The sequence below is a fragment of the Tursiops truncatus genome, chromosome 8 (genome assembly GCF_011762595.2).
Source record: "Tursiops truncatus isolate mTurTru1 chromosome 8, mTurTru1.mat.Y, whole genome shotgun sequence".
NCBI classification, from domain to species: Eukaryota; Metazoa; Chordata; class Mammalia; order Artiodactyla; family Delphinidae; genus Tursiops; species Tursiops truncatus.
In genome coordinates, this window is record NC_047041.1 from 94,707,497 (window position 1) to 94,727,851 (window position 20,355).

A 20,355-nucleotide genomic window follows, 5' to 3' on the forward strand; every position below is an offset into this window, starting at 1 on the left:
GATCCATTTCCTTGCTCATATGTTTTTGGCAGAATTCAGTTCCTTGCAGTTTCAGGACTGAGGTTCTTTTTCCCTTGCTGACTGTTAGCTGAGGGCCAAACAATTCCCATCTTCTATCACTGCATCTCTTGAACTGACCTGTCTGCCTTTCTCTTCTATTTTTAAGGGCTCATGTGATTAGACTGGGTCCACCCAGATAATTCAGTATCTTCTCCCCATCTCAAAATCTGTAACCTTAATCACATGTGCAAAGTTTCTTTTGCCAAATAAAGTAACATATTCACAGGTTCCAGCGATTAGTATGTGGAGATCTTCAGCAGTCCACTGTCCTGCTTATTACACCAACTAAGACCATCAATACCCAGCCAAGTCATCAACTGACACAGAGCAGCCAAGTTGGCTCAGACCAGATGAACTGTACACAGGAACCACGGAATTTTAAGGAACAGTAAACACTTTTTTAAAGCCAGTAAATTTAGGGGTGGTTTGTGAGGCAGCAAAAGCTAACTGATAAAACGGCCAAGGCTACACCACTTCCGAAGGGTCTGTGTAACCCTCAACCTGATAACATAGATATTTCCCCTTTCTCTTCTCCAGTTCAACAAGCATGCCTAAGAGGTCACTGGCAGTTTTCTGTCCTCTGAATCATAAAACAAAATAATTAATTAGCTTTATTTCTTCTTCCAGTCCAGATCTAGAGATTATTGCTGAAATTTAACAAAAGTTAGCCTTATAATCTCAACAGGACCAGAGAGGGGCTTTTTGATGGACAACTAGAAGCTATACACACAAAATACATATAAATATAAATACATATGTACACACACGCACACACACACACCAGAAGTTTTAGGGAAAGATTTTAAGGAAGGGCCAACTTTTGATAGAGCAAAAACTCCTGATGAGAGGGAAATTTCATTGCCACCTAACCATTTCCTCTTCATGTATAAACACCAATGAGGGCTTTGGGGCACAGCGTCTAAGCGGGGGTCTCTAACCCTTCATTAGCCAAATATATTTTCTCAAATGGTCTCTCCCTCAAATTTACCGATACTTAAAGGTCTGGAAAACTTCAGTGGAAGGAAAATGCCAACAGCAAGTTAATGTCTGTCATCTTGGCTCTTTTGGCTGACTTCCCTATGCCTAGGCCTTGCCTATTAATTGAATGCTATTTGGATTCCATCTCAAAAATAAATGTGGATAGAGACCAGAGGCCTGCCTTCCCCAGACTGATAAGAACAGCACAGTGCAATTATACCCAAACAGCTTTGTTTTGGAATGTAATCACCGACCCAGCCCTCTTCCCAATGGGATGGCAACAGTGTAATTACCTCTTCAGGAGTCATTTGTTTGGGAATGTAGTTCTTCTACAGGGCTCTTTCTAGTGGAAAGCAGCTGCAACAAGAGTATATGAGAATTTGTAGCACCCTCCCCAGTCGCAGTTTTGTAGCTGAACAAATTATTTTTGTTTTCTTAAAGTAAAGCCAGAGTTTACATTTCAGCCTCTTTTTCTACCAACATGGAATCACCCATACCCATGACGGTTCTATTTGAAAAGTCCCAATCTAAAGCTAGATTGCTTGAGTTCTGATTCCTACTCTGTCAAGCACTAGCTGTGGTCTTGGGCAAATTACTTCATCTGTTTATGCCTCAGCTTCCTCATTTATAAAAATGAGTAATAACAGGACATCACTGGAATATTATGAAGATTAAGTGAAGAAATATGTGAGAAGTGCTTAGAGCACCACTTGGCATATAGTAAGGGCTCCTGGGTCTTTGTTTTGTTTTTAGCACATTTGAAGCACTGTATTCCACCACAGTCTCCACGTTTTGCAAATGTGATCTAACATCAGCTCATGGTCAAATCTAAGCTTGAGTTACTGCATTCTTTCTGTCCACAACCCTTTTGCCAATTCAGCACAAGGGGCAGTGTTTTGGAAAATTTTAAACGCTGCTATAAAACTGTCACAGTCTCCGAGCTATTTGCCTAAGTAAACTCTCCGATAAGCAGGAGGGACTAGATATTTCCATGTCATTCTTTTCATTTGTGTTACTAGTCTAGGGATATTACAATAAAGAGCCTCTGTTGTGAAATCTTGCTGTTGGAAAAACGAGCAAATACCACCAAAAGCAGCCACTGGCAATATGGCAGATTCTGGAGAAAATTCACCTTTTTAGACAGATTTATTCATGAAAATGAATGATATATTTTCCTCACATGCCTACAGTATATCCAACCCCCCTGAAGACTCTTGTTCCCACTGGGAACTTCCACCTTTTACCTCCTGTCCAGTTTTCCCTCTGTTCCTTTGTAGCCTGGACGAAATTCTCTAAGAAGAATACTTTTTGGCTTGTGCTTCACCAGCCATGAGCCATAGAGTAAAAATCATGAGTTTGCTTGCCAAGCAGTCCCAAAGTATACAACTCCACAGCTCAAGGCAGTAGGAATGAAGCTGGGCCCCTTCTGCATGGCACACAGCTGCAGTGGGCTGGGCTTATGATAAACCCAGGGATTCATCATGGTACCCCTGTAATAGGAGAGAGTGTTTTTACAGGCTGACGTATGTAGTTACAGGATAACTTTCTGGCTCTGGGATGACACTAAACACCTGGCCAAAAGAAACACCACCACCCCCCCACAAAGAGTTTCAACACTTCAAAAGGTCCCTGGTCACCCACCTGCAGGTGCCTCTTTCCACCTCATGGCTTATATACCAAGATATCTGTGCTTACTCTTGGCTTCTAGCTGAGTGCCACAAGGACCCTGGGGAAGAGCTGGCCTTGTGGATCAGCAGGTGTTAAAGAAAAGAAATTAACACCCATGGGTTGGATCTACTTTGGCAGAGAGGGTGAGAGGTGCTGCCTGTCAGCTCCCATGGCATTTCCAGTCAGTTTGGAATAAATGAGACTGCCCAAGGACATGGTCTGAGAAAGAGGAAGAAAAGCTAATATGAGATCAGAGTTTTAAAAAAGAAGGAGGTGGGGGGCTTCCCTGGTGGCGCAGTGGTTGAGAGTCCGCCTGCCGATGCAGGGGACACGGGGTCGTGCCCTGGTCTGGAAAGATCCCACATGCCGCAGAGCGGCTAGGCCCGTGAGCCATGGATGCTGAGCCTGCGCATCCAGAGCTTGTGCTCCGCAACGGGAGAGGCCACAACAGTGAGAGGCCCGTGTACAGCAAAAAAAAAAAAAGAAAAAAAAAGAAGGAGGTGGAGGGTTAACATTCATATCAAGCACTTAGGTAAAAAATGATGGAGTAGATGGGACAGCAAAGAAGACTGTTTCAAGTCTTTCCAGAGTATGTATAAGACCTCTAATCTTCAGTAAAGTGGAGATTGGCTATTGCCTCCACTGGAAAAAATGGGCTTTGACCTATAATTTGCTCTTTCTTTCCTCACATCTCCTCTGTAGATTTCTATATTGTTGTTTTGAGGGGTTGCAAAACATGTCAAAGCACATACCAATCAGAACCTAAGAAAAGTAAAAGGGTCCTGGCATTACAGTGGGTACTTATAGCCCTAGAGGGCATCTTCAGCTGGCACCTTCAAAATGAGTAGTATTTCTAAGAAGTACACAACCCACAGGACTCAACAAACTTTGAGGTCACTCTAGGTCTAGGGAAGCCCCAGAGTACAGAGAACTTACAGTACAAGTAAACAGTGGGGTCTCAATACAGATATGTTGATGCTAACCTTTCTTTTTCAGGAGGAAGAAGGGGAAGAGATAGGAAATTGGTTAAGAAGTTACAAGAAAAGTTATAGGTCAATTTCTCCTAGGAATAAAACTCCTAGCAGAGCTGACAAGAACCTGTTGTCCCAGCATAAAAGCTTAACAGACTCATATTTTCTGCTGTAGAAATGCTGGCAGGTTCTGTGCTCTCATAGCCAGTTTTCTGTGTATACGTCTACCTTAGCATTTAGCACAATACACACTGTCCTATAGCTATTTCTGAGCACGATGGGCTTACGCAGTAGACGGTAGGCTTATGGAGAGCAGAGATCATGTCTTTTTCATCTGGGTACTATCATATACCTAACAGTGTACCATATAAACAACAAAAGCTCAATAAAAGCTTATCGACTAAAAATGGCTTATATACCAGCTGAGCACTCTGTAGGTAGTAACAAATTCATTCATTTTTTCCCCCATTACTCTTAGCTCCAGATCAAGAAGAGTTATACGCCAGGAGCTCACTAGGACCAACAAATCTTAGATTCCTGCAGGCACACTCCTTAATGTGTGGCAAGTCGTCTCTCCCCATTTCTTCCCTCTGCCTCTGTTCCTAGCTTTAATGAGTTAATCTAGAGCAGTGTTTCTCAATTTTTCAAGTGCACCAGGATCACCTAGAAGACTCTTTAAAAACAAATTCCTAGGCCCACAACCAGAATTTCTGCTTCAGTGGGTCTGAGGTAGGGATCAAGAATTTGCATTTGTAACAAGTTCCCAAATGATGCTGATGTTATTGGTCCACTCTGAGAGTCCCATGTTGCCAAGGTTACATAGGAGCAAGCACTTAGTCTGGAGAGTAGATGCTTATTTCATGAGCGCAGGTTCTGATGTGAGACAGAAAACGGTTTCTCAAATGCAAACTCTGACTCCTCTAATCTAACCCCCTTGGTTGACATGACTACAGGCAACAATGGACACATTAGCATGTCAAACTATCAACACAGGGACCTTCAGGTTACCATCTGTTGGTGCCTTAGAGCACAAGCTCCCAGTTTTTTCAACTCTCTGACCATAGCAAAGGGGAGAAAGCCCTGCTTGGTACCCAGGAAGTGCACCATTGTTGAGGAAAACAAAAGAAGAGTGAGAGATCAGCAAGGTTATAATCATTGAGGAGACTAGCACAGCTCTAACTCATGCTGGCCCCCAAGATTTACAATAAAAATCATAATGATAATAGCTAAAATCTATTGAACACTTACTTTGTGCAAAAAAAAAAATCCTATTCTAAGTGTTTCATATATATTAGCTCATTTAATCCTCAAAACAATTCTACGAGCTAAATACTATTCTTACGCCCATTTTACAGATGAAGAAACTGAGTCCCAAGAAAAGGTAAAATAAATTAACCAAGATTACACTGCTAGGAAGTAGCAGCATGAATATCTGAACTTAGATAGTCTAGCTCTGGAGCCCAAACTCTTGAACATTTTGTTCTACTGCCTCTCAAACCAACTCTACACTGCAAGTGGCAGCTGTCCTTCCCAAGCTCCACTCAGGCTCACAGACCCATGCAAAACACAAATGGGGGCACATTCAGAGTCACTTCAAACTGCACCAAAACCCATAAATTCTTGGTCCAAGCCCAGGTTTGAGTTACACACACACACACACACACACACACACACACACACACACACACATGCTAATCTATTAGGATTGGCAGTTAAAGTCTCAGGGTAATTATTAAATTTTTAGTGGCAGGGCCAAAACAAAAACAAAAAACACATAGAAACTCAGGCTACAACCTGGCTAGACAGTAAACTCCATTAAGGGCAGAACCATTAAATTCTTTTAACAGACCTAAAGAGGACTTCCCTGGTGGTGCAGCGGTTAACAATCCACCTGCCAATACAGGGGACACAGGTTTGAGCCCTGGCCTGGGAAGACCCCACATGCCACGGAGCAACTAAGCCCGTGTGCCACAACTACTGAGCCTGCTCTCTAGAGCCCGTGAGCCACAACTACTGAGCCCACGCACCACGACTACTGAAGCGCACACACCTAGAGCCCGTGCTCCGCAACAAGAGAAGCCACAGCACCACAACAAAGACCCAACACAGCCAAAAAAAATAATAAAAAAAAAGACCCAAAGAGCTCTGGAAAATGCTAAGCATTTAGAAAGTTCTATGTACATTTCAAAGTGACGGTCCAGAAAGAGCACAGGAGTTAAGCATCAGTGGGGAGAGATCAAGAGGAAATTTCCTAGGGTAGACAGAGATGGAGGCACAGAAAAACTTAGTCACACATTATAAAAGGAACAGAAAAGTTCGCTGACAAGGCCCAATATTCTCCTCTAGAAAAGCCTGAAGAAGCACAGATAATTCAGCTTAGAAACCAGGACCTAGGTTCTCGACAAGCATACTTCTCACTAGTGGAATAAGGAGATGCAGCAAAGGGCTGGGGTAGAGAGAGCATGGATGCTCCAGTGATTGGTGGAAACCAAATCAGTAAAAGGCCCTGGATGCTGTGTAAGGCATCTGTGAAAGCTGGGTTCTCTGGAAGGAGCTGCTTCCCAGGCAACCAAGCCAGCCCCTTATCGCCTTTACTTTCATCACTGGAGCAGAATGAAAGGTAATTGGGTTAATTATTAAAGAGGTCCTAGCTAGTACCACCACCACTAATTGTCCATTAATCTGGGGTTTATAAACAGCTATCTTAATTGATGTTGAGTTGGAATGTGCCACTTACTTTATTAGCCTGGCAACTGGGTACCGGAGAGGTAAAGAACATGGAGAAGGGTCCAGCCAAGGAGATAAAGGGTCCAACACCAGAATTATCATTCATTTCTGTTCATACTCATGTAAGTATACCATGATGGCCTTCAACTGTATTCACTACTTTTCATCTTTCCTAGATTTGCCAACTCAAATGAAGATCTGATATACAGTAATTAAACCATCTGTTGTATTAAACAACTATGATAGTAAATTGAGAAATTAGACTAATTCTTAAATGTCAGCAAGCCCGAGGACCCAGATGTCCACCTAGTTGGCCAAACTAGATTAGACAGGCCTCCTGAGAGTAATTCCCTAAAATACCAGAAAAGTGGGGAATATCTAAGAAAGAGGACCACTGTTTTTAAAAAAGAGGAGAGGAGCAAAAGACAACCAAAAATAAAGTTAACAAGAAAAAGAAAAGTAAATTCTTGCAAAAGGGGTAGCTCTATTTTACTCACAACAGGCAAACAGAAGGATGCCTGGGATATGAGATTACATAAAGCAATAAATTGTAACACTGTATCACTGGGTTTGTAATATATAGACATAATATACATAGCAATAATAACACAAAGAAGGGGTATGACTATGTAGCTATAATGGAACAAAGTTTCTGTATCTTACCAGAATCAAGTCTCTATAAGTCTGAAGTAGATCCTGATAAAGTACAGTTTAAAATCAAGAAAGGAATTAAAATAGCACATTAGAAGCTATCCACTTAATACAAAAGAAGTCAGTAGGGGCTTCCCTGGTGGCACAGTGGTTAAGAATCTGCCTGCCAATGCAAGGGACACAGGTTCAAGCCCTGGCCTGGGAAGATCCCACATGCCACACGAGCAACTAAGCCCGTGTGCCACAACTACTGAGCCTGTGCTCAAGAGCCCGCAAACCACAACTACTGAGCCCACGTCCCACAACTACTGAAGCCTGTGCGCCTAGAGCCCGTGCTCCTCAACAAGAGAAGCCACTGCAATGAAAAGCCCGTGCACCGCAACAAAGAGTAGCCCCCACTTGCCGCAACTAGAGAATGCTCACGCACAGCAACAAAGACCCAACACAGCCAAAAATAAAAACAAACAAATTAATTAACTTTAAAAAAAAGTTAGTAAAGGAGAAACAGTAATAAAAAAAGACATTAGAAATACAGAAAGCAAACAGCAAAATGGCAGGCAAAAATCTAACTATATTAATAACATTAAATGTGAATGGACTAAACAATCTAATCAAACAGCAGAGATTTTCAGACTAGATAAAAAACAACTATATGTTTTCTATAGGAGACACACTTTATATTCTGATATATAAAACAGGCTGAAAGTAAAAGGATGGGTAAAGATATATTACACAACCTACATCCATAAAAGAGCTGGAGTAGCTATACTGATGTAAGAAAAATTAGACTTAAAGACAATATTACTAGAGAATATAACCTTTAAAAATTGTGAATCACTATGTTGTACACCTGAAACTTATATAATATTGTACCATCATCTATACCTGAAAAAAAAAAAGACAATATTACACGAGATAGAGGAACATTTTATAACGAAAAAGTTGATTCATCAGGGAGGCAAAACAATTACAAATATATAGGTACCTAACAACAAAGTCCCAAAATATATGAGGCAAAAACTGACAAAACTGAAGGGAGAAATATACAGTTCAGGAATAATATTAGAAATTTCAATACTCCATTCTTAATAATGGGTAGAACAACCTGACAGAAAATCAGCAAGGGTATACAAAACTTGAATAACACTATCAACCAAGTAGATCTCCCTGGCATCTACAGAACCCTCCACATGGCGACAAAAGAATATACAACCTTGCCATGCACACAGGTAACATTCTCCAGAACAGACCATATGTTAAGCCATAAAGCAAGTTTCAATAAATTTACAGTAACTGAAATCATACAAAGTATGTTCTTAGACCACAGTAAAATTAAATAAGAAAGCAACAACAGAAGGAAATTTGTAAAAATTGAAAAACACACTCCTAAACTAATGGCTCAAAGAAGACATCCTAAGAGAAATTAGGATGACTGGGCACAAAGCCCATGACACTCAACCAGGCCCCAATGACCTGTAGCTAGAAGCAAAAAAATCCTGACACTTCCCATTGATTTTAATCAAAATACTAAATTAAATCCATCAGGACCACATCTGCTGGGAGCAGATGCTCATTAGGATGAAAGTCAAAAAGATTAGACAGAACAGATAACTAATACCCTACATTACCCAGGTCCCTATCCCTCAGCGTTTCTCTTCCAGTAATTACCAGGAAGACGTCAAATGCCAGGGCTTCTCATTTCACTTATATCAGGTCTCAAGCATGCAGAAAAATATTATAGGCTTAAGAACCTTTCGGCAGATACTCCCTACTTGAACTCAGGCAAAACATGGCACAGAAGGCAGAACAGAGTTATTATGAGTCAGGCAGACCTGGTTTAAAGTTCCAGGTCTGCCTCTCACTGCATTATATTGGACAAGTAATGTAACTTCTCTGAACGTCAGCTTTCTTCCCTACAGAATGGAAACACACTATCTACTTCATAGGGCGGTCATAATGTATGGGAAAGCACTTTGGACTGTACCTGGCCCATAGTAGGCAGTCATTAACTTCATTTCCTTCTCTGTTATAGACTGCTATTACTATACAGAGCTAGAGCTGTCTGCTAAAAAGTCAGCAGGGGGAGCGCCCCAGACTTTTGCGTGTTTCCCCAAAAATATACCGGTAAAGTTGCAGTAGCTTTAAATGTAGTTATACCTCTTTAAGTACAGGTTCAGAATTTGTGTTGCTGAAGAAGGGGCCTGGTGTGGGTTGATGGGTGACTGGAGGCCACCAGGAACCTACAGAATTGTGGAGAAGACAACAAGATAAGGCGGAAGAGATGAAGATTAACAGACTATCAAAACACTTCTCTGTAGCAGCTTCTGTTTTATATTACTGCTTTCAGGCTCTTGTGGGAGGAAGTGGGCAGAATGGATCTTAATTTTCTGCAAATCCATTTTTGTTGATGATTCTGAATGGCTTTGGCTAGGGTCCATTGAAAACTCATTTGCCACTGGTAATGCCTCCTAAAACTGCAGGTGTGTATATACTTTGTCCCTCCAGGTCTGCCAAATTTCCATGCTTCACCCCTACAAAAAGCCACTCACCATACAAAGGTTTCTGCCTTATATTTGGAGCTAAGAACCAAACAGCAAGACTGAGGTACAGCCAACCACCTAAACTCTGAGCTACAGAAGAGCAGGGATCTTGTCTGTCTTATTCACTCTGGTAGCCTACAACAGTGCCTGGCACACAGCTGCGGAACAAACGTCTACTGAATCTAATTGTTCTGAGACCATCACAACCTCATTCCAATCATATAAGAGAAAGTGCCTTTCCAGGAAAATTGGGAGTGCTTACTGCTAAAACACTAATTTGTCTTCACTTCAAAAGCCATTATTACAGCAGCTCTATCTATTACATGATCACAAAATAAGTTTAATAAAAAGCAAAACATCTGTGTCCAGGAGGGCATGAAGGCTCGGGGAAAGGCCTATTATATAATAAGATTTTCCTTAGCAAGCACTACTGGGTCACAAAAAGCTATGTCTAGAAACCACTTAAAATAGAGGAATTAGAACAAATAAGAAAACCCCTGAAGATCAGCCAAGTTCCCTGGGACCTCTTTCCCTTTTCTAGATTAAGGACCTAGAAGAAGAATGCTATTTTGATGCTCTGTCCTTAAAAATAGCTGTGGGGAGGCAGGCAGACTAGGAAACAGAAGTCCCACTGCCTGGTTCACTTCTGGCTCCTCTACTTCTAGCTGCATCACTCTGGGCAAGTTAGCCTTCTGGGCTTCAGTTCCCACCACTGTTAGATAATAGCACCCATCTCATAGGATTACTGTGAGAATGAAATGAAATATGACTAGGAAGAGCACTTAAAACACTCCCTAGCATACAGCCAATGCTCAATGAATGTTAAGCTTTTTTTTGTTGCTGTTATTATTATCATTGGTATTTTCTCAAGAGAAGAATAAAAGTAACACAAAACTGTCAACAGAATCTGGAGGGACATCCAAATGTCTACAAATGATGAGGGCATTTAAGGAAAGACCAGTGGGGTAGATGCAAACTATTACATACAGAATGGATAAACAACAAGGTCCTACTGTATAGCACGGGGAACTATATTCAACATCCTGGGATAAACCATAATGAAAAATAATATAAAAAAGAAAATATATATGTGTATAACTGAGTCACTTTGCTGTACAGCAGAAATTAACACAACATTGTAAAACAAGTATACTTCAATTAAAAAAAGAAGAAAAGACCAGTGGATACTCTGCAACATGCATCTTGAGAAAATGGGAGAAATGAGTTTAAATGTGAATGGAAACCATCCACTAATCTAATTCAAGAATGAGCTTCTTGAGAGCCTAGATTTCCTTCCTCTCAAGGCACTCTACATCTTTTGTTAGAGAACTTTTCTCAGTAGATTTCATGTTTGTAAACTGCCTGCTGGAACATAACCCCTATATTCAAAGGTATCCACAAGTGAAACTGGGCTATTTGGGGTCAGACCTCTGGGCATAAAGCAGGGAAGAAGAAATGGAGGTAAAGAGTTATTAGATCAAAGGAGAGAAAAACAACATACAGCTGTTCCAAAAAAACTAAATGCAAAGGAAAGAGAGACTTCCCAGCAGTAGAGGAGCAGGGAGCTGCTGTGTTGGGTGGTAGAGGCAGATGTCTGGAACAAAGAAGGGTGGAGAAGAACTCTGTAGTACTGTCTGGCAGCAAGTGATTATCTGCCAGTGAGGAGCTTCCACGTGCCATTAGCCAAGCCACACAGAAGCGCCAAGCAAGGAGAGCCATGGGGTCTGTTTACCGACTAGGGCCCTCCTCAGTCAAAGTTGTCAGGACACCATGGTGCAGTCTACTCCCCCACCAAGCCTGGGCCTATGAAGCCCTGGTGTCCAGTAGAGAGAAACCATTGAGGTTTCTGGGGTTTCTAGGCCTTGACACTGGGTCAAGGATACTGCTACTTAAAGGAAGCCAGATCCCATGGCTTACCAGCTGCCACAACAGCTTGGTCAGAAATCATATTCCCCCAGCCTGACAGTGCTACTGCCTCACACCGATCCCTCTCTACCTTTAACCATCACGTGGCCCAGATTTTCCAAAACGTAATGTCATTTGAATTTTTTAAATAAAGATGCTTATTAAAGATACACCAAGAGACTTCCCTGGTGGCACAGTGGTTAAGAATCTGCCTGCCAATGCAGGGGACACAGGATCAATCCCTGAAGATCCCACATGCTGTGGAGCAACTAAGCCCATGCGCCACAACTACTGAGCCTGCGCTCTAGAGCCCACAAGCCACAACTACTGAGCCCACGTGCCACAACTACTGAAGCCCGTGCACTGCAACGAAGAGTAACCCCTGCTCGCTGCAACTAGAGAAAGCCTGCGCACAGCAATGAAGACCCAGCGCAGCCAAAAATTTAATTTATTTTAAAAAAATACACCAAAATGTGGCTTGATTTTTACAGTTTTTAATGCCTTCACATACATAAATTTACAAGTTGGCAGTGGAGGTGGGGGGGAAGGGGGAAAAGAGAAAAACCTTTGTTAGAAAAAAAATAGATTCTGCTTTGTTTCCTTCTCTAGACTGCCCAGAAGCAGCAGCACACACTGGGTCTCAGCCCAGTCACATCACGCATATTAGCCCCAAAACGTTGGTCACTAAGTTATTCAGCCACCATAAAACTGCATCGGCTGGGTTTGTCCAGTCCATTTTCTATTCTGTGGAAATTTCTAAGCCAGCTCCATGGGTCCCTCTCCTCCTTCTTCCTCTGAAGATTATTCCACAGGGCCTGGAAACTCCATGTGCTGGCAGCAGCAATGGGTTGGAGAGGTGTGCTTTCAGTCCTAATTAAATCACAGGATCTGGCTCATGCGTACCTCAACAATAAAACATGAGCAAGGCATCTTTATCATTCAATTTAAAAAGTCTATTTGCTGGATTAAGAAACAAATGGTTTAAATAAATTTTAAAAAAGATGTCTGGGGACCTCTCTGGTGGTGAAGTAGATAAGAATCCGCCTGCCAATGCAGGGGACATGGGTTCGACCCCTGGCCCGGGAAGATCCCACATGCTGTGCAGCAACTAAGCCCGCACACCACAACTACTGAGCCCACATGCCACAACTACTGAAGCCCGCGTGCCCGGAGCCCGTGCTCCGCAACAAAAAGAAGCCACCGCAATGAGAAGCCCACACACTGCAACAAAGAGTAGCTCCCGCTCGCTGCAACGGGAGAAAAGCCCGTGTGCAGCAACGAAGACCCAACGCAGCCAAAAATAGATAAATAAATTAATTAAAAAAGAGATGTCTGAAGGAAGTGGGAATGGGCAAAAGAAGCAGCTTTCCTCAGTCTGTAGTTTCCTGCCCTGAAGTAAGGAACCAAGTACAAGACCTTAAAAAAGAGTTTTCAGCCAGATGCCAAGATGCCATCACATCAGCATAGGTAAAGGAGGGGAAAGCTTTACACGGCTCCCTCCCCCTTTAAATTTTCAAAATCCAAAGAAACAACTCCTTACCTGCCAGGACCCTGTTAACAGAAGAGTGAGTAGCCAAGCCAGGCTGTCCACGTTCATGAAAAATCCCAGCATAAGGCAAGTACTCAGGCAGCAAGAAACGCCTATAAGATGGGAAGGAAATCCAAAAAAGAGGGGATATATGTATATGCATAGCTGGTTCATTTTGCTGTACAGCAGAAACTAATACAACATTGTAAAGCAACTACACACCAATAAAAATTAATTTAAAAAAACGCCTATATGAAGGAATCACGCGTTAAAAGCCTACTACAGACTGCCTTAAAACAAAGGAGATATACTATCTACTAACCCTCAACAATCAAAGATAAGGGATCCACTAAGCCTAGGAATCCAAAGAAACCTAGAGCAGAGTACAATTCCTCTCACACGTTTGCATCTTCTTCCAATCTTTCTTCTAAAGTTTCCCGGGGCTTCTATTCTTGAACAGGATGCTCCCAATGCCATTTTTCTATGTCTTTTCATTGTGGTTAATCATTTCCTGTCAAGTCTTTAGGTGGCAGGGCTGGACTGTAGGCTCACTAGGAAATAATTCCAGATATGGACAATCCACCAGATTGTCCATATCTGGAATTATCTGTCCAGGACAAATAATTTTGTCCAAATAGGTCTGTCCAGGACAAACCTACCAGAAAGTAGGTTTAAAAATCCCAGCCTCTCATAAAGCCTCCCTCAGAAAATTCTCTCATAAAAGTTGACTATCCAGTTCTTACCTTGGGACAAAGCGTCCAAGTGAAGGTGCAGACATCCGGGCATTTCGTGGAGCTCGGTGCCTGGATCTGTCACCATTGTCCCTGGAGAAAACAAAAAGACTACACCTAAGAGAGTCACTAAAGCAGAAACAGACACCAGCCCAAAAGACAGACATCCCGCAAACTAAATTCCTACACTTAGGTGAAGGTCCCAGAGAAATTAGTCATCTGGTTGCTTACTAATTTGGGTGGCACATTAATATACTACGTTTCTGGAGTACCACAATTAAAATAATTATGAGCATATACTAACAGTTCAGTAAGAAGGAAGATTTTTCTTGAAATAATGTGGTCTCTGAACTCTGCAGCATCTGAAATTGAAGCCAAGTTTAGATCTTCTAAAGGGATTTAGAATGGATATGTATATAAACATATCTCTTTCTAGACTGAAAGACAGAAAAACTTTGGCTTCGGGGGATCTTGAAGGAAGAAGAATTCTCCCATCAAGTTCATTCAACAAATGGTTATCTTTAAATCTGTTTAGGTCCTTGGTGTGGAAAAATCATGGATATGTGAAAGAAAAACAACACAAGAAAAAGGCTAGGCAGTCCTTTCTTTTAGAGATTGAAAAATTAACAATGATGAAGATTATTAGACAATGCAATCCTAAGCTTGGTCATTTGATTAAAAAGAAAAGTCTAGTGTTTTCTTTATGGTCTGTTAAAGTAATGGTAATAAACACCATTTACGAAATATCTACTAAGTCCTAATACAAAGGTTATTAATATGTTACCCCATTTAATCTTTTGAGTTTCCCATTAAGTCTCATTAGATCTGTTTCACAGATAAGGAAACTAAGGACCAGAGAGGCAAATACCCAAGGTCACACAACTAGTAAGTGGTTGAGACAAGATTCAAGGAAGATCCATCTGACTCTGAAGCCCTTGCTCTTTCCACTACACTTCACTGCTTCCTACAAGAGAAGACAACAGAAACTTCACATGGCTTAGTTTCCAATGCATCAAAGGAACAATAAGCCAAAGGGCACTCTGGCTGGATAGAGCAGTTAATTAGCTGTTTAACCAACTCCACAAAATAAATGAACCTCTTGAGAGCTTGATTTGGGGTATGTTCTGAATTCTTCCTTTGGATTATCTTCAACTTAATGAGATAATCTTCAAACTGGCACTGTAACCAAAGTTAAGACAACACTTTGGCTTTCAAGTGTACTACTGGGACCCTTACAAACCAGAAATGAAAGCCTAGGAAGGTTTTTATATCTTGGTGGAACTGGATGCTGAGCATTTAGAGACAAATCAATATCAGGGATACTGGAAGCTGATCCATTAAAAGTCAGTACTTGGTTTTTATTTTTGCAGAAGAGAAAGCATATTACTGTTTTCTTTAACATATCATAGTCCTGTGACTTGAAACTCTACAGATGAAGGGAGAGGCAAGGAAAGAGAGATAAGACCATATGGAAAGTGAAAAGGGGATTATAAAGAACAACGAGATCAGAAGTTCCTGACCAGCAGACTGCAGCTCTGGGGAGCCCACAAATTATTATAAGGAGTAGCTGAATATCAAACAAATAAGACAGCTCCCAAATTAAGTATATTATTATTTTTCAAGTATATGTAGATTCAAGTTGTGATCAAAGTACCAACTCGGTTAAAAGTACAAGTGGGGGCTTCCCTGGTGGCGCAGTGGTTGAGAGTCCGCCCGCCAATGCAAGGGACACGGGTTCATGCCCCAGTCTGGGAAGATCCCACATGCCGCGCGGAGCGGCTGGGCCCGTGAGCCATGGCCGCTGAGCCTGCGCGTCCGGAGCCTGTGCTCCGCAACGGGAGAGGCCACAACAGTGAGAGGCCCACGTACCGCAAAAAAAAAAAAAAAAAAAAAGTACAAGTGAACTCATGACAGCTTTTCATAACAGTATATTTTACTTACAGATGGGCACTAAAAGTGCAACTAATTATCATGAGAGAAGTTAGAACACATATTAAAGTTAAGAAGGGTCCTAAGGGGGGGGGGGGAGGAAGGGTCCTAAGCCTCAAAAAGGTTGAAAATTAAGTTACAGAAAGAAGCATCATGGGACAAATCCAATTACTTTATTCTAGAGCTAAGAAAGAGCTGGCCTTCCCAGAACCATGCTGTGGAGCTGACAATTTACTTCTGAACAAGGACCAAAGAGCCCTCTCTCTCTGGACAATAAACAGTGCTCTATCTGGCATTAGCAGAGTTGAAGAGCAGGGAAGGAGAGGGATGTACAGGAGACAGTACTGATCAGCAGTTGCCAGAATCAAACATGACACAGAGCTGGGTGAAAGGACATATGAAGATAACTTAGAAAGATGGACAAATGCCAGGGCTGGGAGAAAATTTGGCTCCTATGACATATTTCACAAGCCTCTTTTAATTGTTATTAAAACCTAAAAACAATTAACTTCTTTCTGATTCAATTTCTCCTTCCGTCTTAAAAAAAAAAGGGAGGAGGAAGGGCAAAACATGGTCAGAGATAATGGCTTTATGTTATTTAGAGATTACCGGAAGAGATATATATATATGAAAATCAGCTGGCTCAGATACAAGCAGTCTCAGAATGATGGTTACATTAGGCACCGCAAAAGAGGCAATAATATTAAGTGAGTGGAGATGTATCTCTTGGTCCTCAGTTTAACGTCTTGACTAATGATGGGGAAGTAGGAGTTAAACAGCATCTCAATAAAATGTAGAGAAGACTTCAAATTGAAAGTGTTGAGCACACTAGCAAAGAAGGAGAAATGACAGAATTGTACACAGAACAATTAGTAAAATGTGAAATGTGGTGAACACGCAAATGAGATGCTATGGGAGAAAAAAACACAGGCATCTAGGAGAAAATAGCCTAGAACAGCTCAAACATTTCCTTACCAGGAAAAACTTAAAACATGAATGGGTAAGGTGGCAAAGGCCAGAATGTCCAACCACAGGACAAGTTAAGCAAGTAGAGGGCAAAAGCCCCACGTTTTAATGCTGGCACACAAAAATCCCTGACTAAAAGCATGGCCCTAAATAAATTAGAGGTGAAAAGAGCAACTAATGACTCTAGCTTCTATAGTCTAAAAAGAAGGGAAAATTCAAAATAAGGAGCTGAGATGGGGAAACAAACTTCAATGCAAAGGATATCTGCAAGGGCGGGGTCAGGGTAGAAGTGAGGGGAGAGGAAGAGTGGTTAAGAGTTTCAAAAAAACGAAAAAAAAAAAAGAGTTTCAAGAAAAGGGCAAAGAAATTAAAAGTACTTAAAATAATGTTCAATTTAGAAAACTACACAGACTCTGACACTCACTTCAGTGCTGATACAAGACCAACTTGGAGCAAGCCTCCACGAGATGAAGAAGGCAAATTTAGGCAGAGACTAAAGATTAGAAGATGTTTGCCAGATGAACAGTGGGAGAAAGGCAGACCCAGAAAGACAGTTTACCTTAGGAATAATGGAGGGTGATAAATACTGGGCCTAACATAACATAGCCCATGCCCTTTTCAAGGGTAGTACTTAAAAAAAAAAACAAAAACAAAAACAGTGAAGACCAGAGTATGCAAGCACGCTGGTACCACTCCTCTATCACTGGAGGACTCTTTCTCACCAGAATACTTTTCAGGGAAACACCAGAGAAATCCTCATCAATTTCATCAGCCAGAAGCTGCCTTTAAGCCAGCAGGATAGAAGCTGGCTGAGTTATTAATGGCCTTCCCAGTTGTTGAACTCTGTGCATCTCTGATTAACTCTCAGAAGGCTATTTGGGAAGGAAAGAGGGAAAAAAATAAGACTTTCTCATAAAAGATTTTGTAAGGAAAAATCACCCTTCAAACAAGCATCCAAGACAACTGACAAATACAAGAAAATGCATCTATGGAACAAGGGAGAAACACAGCAGCTACTCTTGCTAAATGCCTGGGATTAATTGCCTCAGAGAGAAGCTGTAACTTAAAGGAATGTAAAATACACCTACAGACTGCTGTCTGAGTCCTAACCAGAGAGTCGGGCTGCCATTACTACTCAGTGACAAATGGCTCTGACTTGGGCCTTTGTAAATAAAGCTCTGGCAGCACAAAGCTCAAAAGGCCATTATCTTCTTGACAATACACAGTTGACTGTGCTGAAAATTAGACCATTAAAAAAATACTTGTTTCCCTGTGCTCTTCAGTTTCTACTCAATCTCCAGACAGTAGAAGGCCTAGCTGGTGTTCCTGTCCTTGGATGGCACAGTGATCTTGGTCAAGTCCTTTCTTTACTCAGGTGCTATTAGTAAGGCTCTAGACTCTACTTCGAAGGACTGTGCACGCATGTCAGGGCTAGATTTCTGGGAGGAAGGCACAGGCCCAGCTGATATCATTCATAGGGGATACCTAATAGCATAGGTCTCTTGGAACTTCAGAGCCTTAATTTTTCTCCAAGGAATAGTAATATAACAGATAATTACCACTTACAAATTCCTCTCCTTTCTTTTTCTTTCCTTTTTTGTTTTTTAATTTGTTTGTTTGGCTGCATTGGGTCTTCGTTGCTGCGTACGGGCTTTCTCTAGCTGCGGCGAGCCGGGGCTACTCTTTGTTGCGGTGCGCGGGCTGCTCATTGCTGTGGCTTCTCTTGTTGTGGAGCACAGGCTCTAGGCACGCGGGTTTCCGTAGCTCTGGTACGCGGGCTCAGTAGTTGTGGCTCACAGGCTCTAGAGTGCAGGCTCAGTAGTTGTGGTGCACGGGCTTAGTTGCTCCGTGGCATGTGGGATCTTCCCGGACCAGGGCTTGAACCCATTTCCCCTGCACTGGCAGGCGGATTCTTAACCACTGCGCCACCAGGGAAGTCCTCTCCTTTCTTGTTCTACCTTTAATTTCATCTGCATGTATTATGCAAATCCATATTCCTATTGTGCATTTTATGTTAAAAAATAAATACATATCTCTAAGTGATAGCTATCCTCCTTTCCCCCTCTTCCTTCACAGCTGTTTAATTCTTTAAATCCAGATATATTCCATTTTCTTTCTCTTCTCCTAGCATTCCTCATAATAAATATTCATATGTATTTTAGTTGCCCAGAAAGAATACTAATTTTAAAGCTGCCAAGCAATATTATATATTTCTAAGCAATAGGCTCAAAACCCTCAGGAAAGAGCTGGAATTCAGGTAGGCATATATTTTATAAATCTATTGGGGCTCCACAGGTACCAGATATCCTATTCCTAATCCTCAGGAAGTCTCTCCACTTTTCTGAAACTTTTCATTATTCTACCTCTGCTGAGTACAAGGGAAATCCTTCTAAGATAGGTAGTTAGCTCCAACAAAGATCCAAGAGCTTTAGGGCTAAAATAAACTTCAGAGATTATCTAATCTAATTTTACAAGGTCAGACATTGAGGCCTAGGGTAGGAGAGGGACTTGCCAAAGATCAAATGGCATATCAGAGGCTCAGCCGAAACTGGAACGCAGGGCTATTCCCTAGACAATAGTTGTCAGGCTCTGGGGACCAGTGGGCACTAACAGGAGATCCCAGTTCCAATCACAGCTGTTCTGGGAGTCACTTGCTACTTTATAAACTTAGCTCAAAATCAGTTCCAGTAAGAGTAAAAAAGGACTCCGGCAACATTTTATTTGGAGAAGTAGGAAGTGAGGCAGCTGAGCTCTCACACAGCTCAACTCCCCAGGAACATTCACAAACAGGCCCCACTCTTATAAAACACCAAGGCCTCTTATGTCTAATACTTAACATTCAGTCCTCATATGTCCTCATATGTATTTTGCCCACTGTTTTCTAACTGGTTTTCCTGCATCCATATACTTGCCACCTGCCTAACAACCGCTGTCAGAATTCACTGCCTAAAACACATGTTGAATAATGGCTGTCCCTAGACAAAAACAAGGTCAAAATTTCTCAGCCAGGCACTCCAGGCCCTCCACAGTCCATGTCTTTCCGATCTTATCGCTCAAAGTACAAATACTCCGTTGCTCTAACCACAGATGTATGCAGGGTCTCTGAACAAACCCTGTAAATCTTCTGTGTCTGGGCTTTTGCTTAAGCTACTCCTTTGTCTAGAATCTCCTTCCCTACTTCCATCCTCCACGTCAATTCGTTGAAGTCCTATGGGGTCTTCACACCTAGCTGAACCCCATGAAGCCTTCTCACATCTCCCCAAGTACTCTCTCCCTTCATACAATGCTGTCCTGTACTTTAGGGGTACCTTATTACAGTCTATCTTATAAGATATTGTGTAAAAATCTGATGTTATTCCATAGCTTAAAACTCTTCAGTGACTCCCTCTCACCTGCAGGGTACAGTTCTCCTCCTTTGCAAGGCACACAAGACTCCCCAGGATCTGGTACCACTCTAACTCTCGGGGCTCATCTCCTGCTGTATCTTGGACTTTACAACCTGACCATACTTGTCAACAAGGGAATTCTTGACATGCTCCATGCTGTTTCATGTTTCTATGACTATGCATTTATTTGCCTTTCTTCTAAGTATATCTGGAGAAAAGTCCTATTTTAAGACTTTCTCTTTTATAAACCCACGCTGTAAAAAACAATCAACCACCACAAACATCAATTAAATGAAATTATTTAAAACTCTGGTA

General features: G+C 41.8%; 1 protein-coding gene across 15 annotated transcripts in view; it reads right to left on the reverse strand.

Moving 5' to 3' along the window:
- Positions 1-20,355, reverse strand: part of AMBRA1 (autophagy and beclin 1 regulator 1) — a 177,809-nt gene that overhangs the window by 87,697 nt on the left and 69,757 nt on the right. For 9 of the 15 annotated variants that reach the window (XM_073808864.1, XM_073808859.1, XM_073808860.1 and 6 more), the window contains 2 exons: positions 13,772-13,870; positions 13,041-13,141 (listed from right to left, as the gene is read on the reverse strand). In XM_073808864.1, the coding sequence (XP_073664965.1) occupies positions 13,041-13,141; positions 13,772-13,870 (200 nt within the window). The remainder of the gene's footprint in view (positions 1-13,040; positions 13,142-13,771; positions 13,871-20,355) is intronic. The other 6 variants (XM_073808868.1, XM_073808869.1, XM_033860586.2 and 3 more) reach the window with 1 other exon arrangement.